General features: G+C 47.9%; 1 protein-coding gene across 1 annotated transcript; it reads left to right on the top strand.

Annotated features, from left to right (window-relative positions):
• Nucleotides 1-445: 445 nt before the first annotated feature.
• Nucleotides 446-2501, top strand: LOC124931203 (neurofilament heavy polypeptide-like). The gene is made up of 3 exons (XM_047471628.1): nt 446-680; nt 787-2141; nt 2226-2501. Exons 1-3 carry the CDS (start codon nt 446-448, stop codon nt 2499-2501), a joined length of 1866 nt encoding a protein of 621 aa, XP_047327584.1.
• The last annotated feature ends 225 nt before the right edge of the window (nt 2502-2726 follow it).

Genomic DNA, 2726 nt, shown 5'->3' with positions numbered 1-2726 from the left:
TCAGGTGGATTTCGAGGAAATCCGACAGAAAGGCACGCCTGCAGCAAAAGGAGTTATTGACCGGGTTACCGAGGCCGGACTTGAGTACTTTCTCGGCGGTCCACATGTTCTATATAGAGAGGCGGTTGAAGAATTCTTCAACACCGCAACTCTTTCTGGCGACAAGATCACCGCGACTGTCAGCGATACCGAATTCGAGCTAACCGAAGAATCGGTTCCGGAAAGCCTACGCCTCCCAACAGTCGGCAGAGATGCAGCGGCGGATATAGAACTAAAAACGTTCGAGGCAGCATGCTAGATTCTTTCAGCAACCAAGGAACCGGTGAAAGTATTCGGTAACAAAGCAACACTACGACCGGAGTACATACCACTTTGTGACATATTCACAAAGGCGGTTCAGGCGAGAGGAGGAAATTACAATAGCCTCACCAAGGCCAAAATCGGGATGCTAGTCGGCTTAATAGAAGGTACGAAGGTAAACTGGGCGAAGGAAATATTCAACAACTTGAAAGATATGGTGAAACCAGATTCTGCCCGGTCATGGGGATACGCCATCCCCCTTGGAAAAATATTGCTCCATCATAACATCAACACCGGTCCTGGTGTCACTATCCGATCAGGACGGTTAATAAGATCCAAACACTTCCTGGAGAGGAAGCAGCCGGCACCCGGCTCCACAGGTGGCCGAAAGAAGACATCCTCCAAGAAATCGGCCCCGGCGAAAGAAAAAGGCCGAAAGCAAAGGCAAGGAGAAGATAGTATTCTCGGAACCGCCATCACAAACAGAGGAGGAAGAGTCGGCCTCCACATCTGAACGAACCGAATCTGAGAAAACCGATGATGAAAGACCGAACGATGAAGAGCTTTCGGGTCCAAGTCCCGATAATACCGGTACGGGCGCAAATCCTGAAAACGACGAGGCCGATGAAGAAGGCAGTGAAGAGGAGGAGGAGGACGACCAGACGAAGGCCGATATTATAGCGCGCCGAATCCTGGAGGTCATTGCACTGCGAGGTGAAAAGGTTGGCGATATATACCGGGAATGGCACGAGTACCGGTTCAGCAAACTTTTTAAACACATTTTACCGGGCTTCACCGACGAAGAATGCTTCAAAAGAATGAAGGAGATAGAGGACGCAGTCATGAGCCTCACAAACGCGGAAACCATTCACGAAGCTTTGGACCGAACCGCCATCATAAGACCGCGAGCCCGGCTACAGAAGCTAACCGTACGGATCCGGAAGATTAAGGAACGGTACGAAGAGGGAACACCGAAGGATAACTTAACGCCCTTGGTGTTAGAAAGACTTGAGAAAGCGAGAGGAGAACTCGATGAAGAAATAGAGCGGCTGGAGGTGATGTGCAGACAACGCGAAATACCGCACTCTCCAGCTTCTCAGATAGATAAGGGTCAAACTCATAGTGCAACACCGTTTCGGGCGGATCCAGTAACAAACGAAACCGATGAAAGGACGGAGACTCCTATCACCGCGCAACTTCAACATGAAGAACCGGGAGTCGCCGAACCGGGCATTACAGAAGAAAGAGTTAAGTTCCTCCTTCAAGAGTTTGCAGACTCAGCGATTCACCCACTAGAGGAGAAGATGAAGAGAACCGTAAGCCTGGCACTCCGGTTCGCCAACAATACAAGGCATACTCTGTTAAGGACAGATGACCGGATCTCACAAGTCGAAGCTGACTACCGGGAAGAAGCGGTTTTGCGCAGCAACCATCTTCACCGAACTGAGACCTTGGAAGAAGACACCTCAGGACTAAAGGATGACTTCGATCGGCTTGAAAGAGAGACCGAACAAAGATTAAAAGAGGTCACTGAGGATCTAGTCGGCTCAACACTTGATAGGGTCTCGGAACTGGAAAAGAAGAATGCGGGTCTTGAAGACCGCAACGACAAACTCGAGGCCGACCTCAAGGCGCTTACCGCACAAGTTGATGAATTAATCAAAGCTAAGATGAATGTGGATGCTGCGGTTGTGGAAGCGAATGCCCGAGCGGCTCAGGAAGTCCAGGATGCGATGGACGAAGAAGCAAGGTTAGCAAAGGAGCCACCGCAACTAACTGAGGAAGAAAGAGCCGAGCGCGAACGAAGAACAAGGGCTAAATATCTGGGACTTGAAGAATCTGTAGCTGCTTAGCAACGAAAGGATGCAGAGCGGTTAGATAATGAAAGACAAAGGCTTGAGGGATTTGCATCCGCTCACAAGAAGCAAAAGGAGGCCCCTTCATCTTCGGTTCCGGCAAAACGGAAACGGAAATCATCAAAGAAGGCTCAAGTGGCCGAGCTGCTGAATGAGGTCACTAACACGGTTATTGAAAGTCAACCAGATCAGGCTACTCACACAGAAGAAGAAGAAGATGAAGAGCACCTAGAGCGGCGGCCCACAAGACAACGAGTCTCCGAATCAGCAAGTCAACCGCAACCGGTTAAGAGAAAACGGAACAAGGATTTGATGGCCAGCTACGACTTCTCCGACTCGGAATAGGGGCTCCCTTTCTCTTAACTATGCTTATCTTAGTGTTTCTATATTACATTTTCTATTTTCGGTTATCTACTTATATATATAAAGTTATTTTTGAAACCGGCCTACACTTGCATTTCTACATGGATTTGATAATTTTAAATAAAATAATCAAAAAGGGAGAAATTGATAAGATAAAAAGATAAGACTTTTCCAAAATTTTTCTTAAAATTTTTCCAAATTTTTCGA

The sequence above is a fragment of the Impatiens glandulifera genome, chromosome 1 (assembly GCF_907164915.1).
Source record: "Impatiens glandulifera chromosome 1, dImpGla2.1, whole genome shotgun sequence".
NCBI classification, from domain to species: domain Eukaryota; kingdom Viridiplantae; phylum Streptophyta; class Magnoliopsida; order Ericales; family Balsaminaceae; genus Impatiens; species Impatiens glandulifera.
Note: the sequence above shows the minus strand (reverse complement) of the source record. Positions and strands in the feature narration are given on the sequence as shown.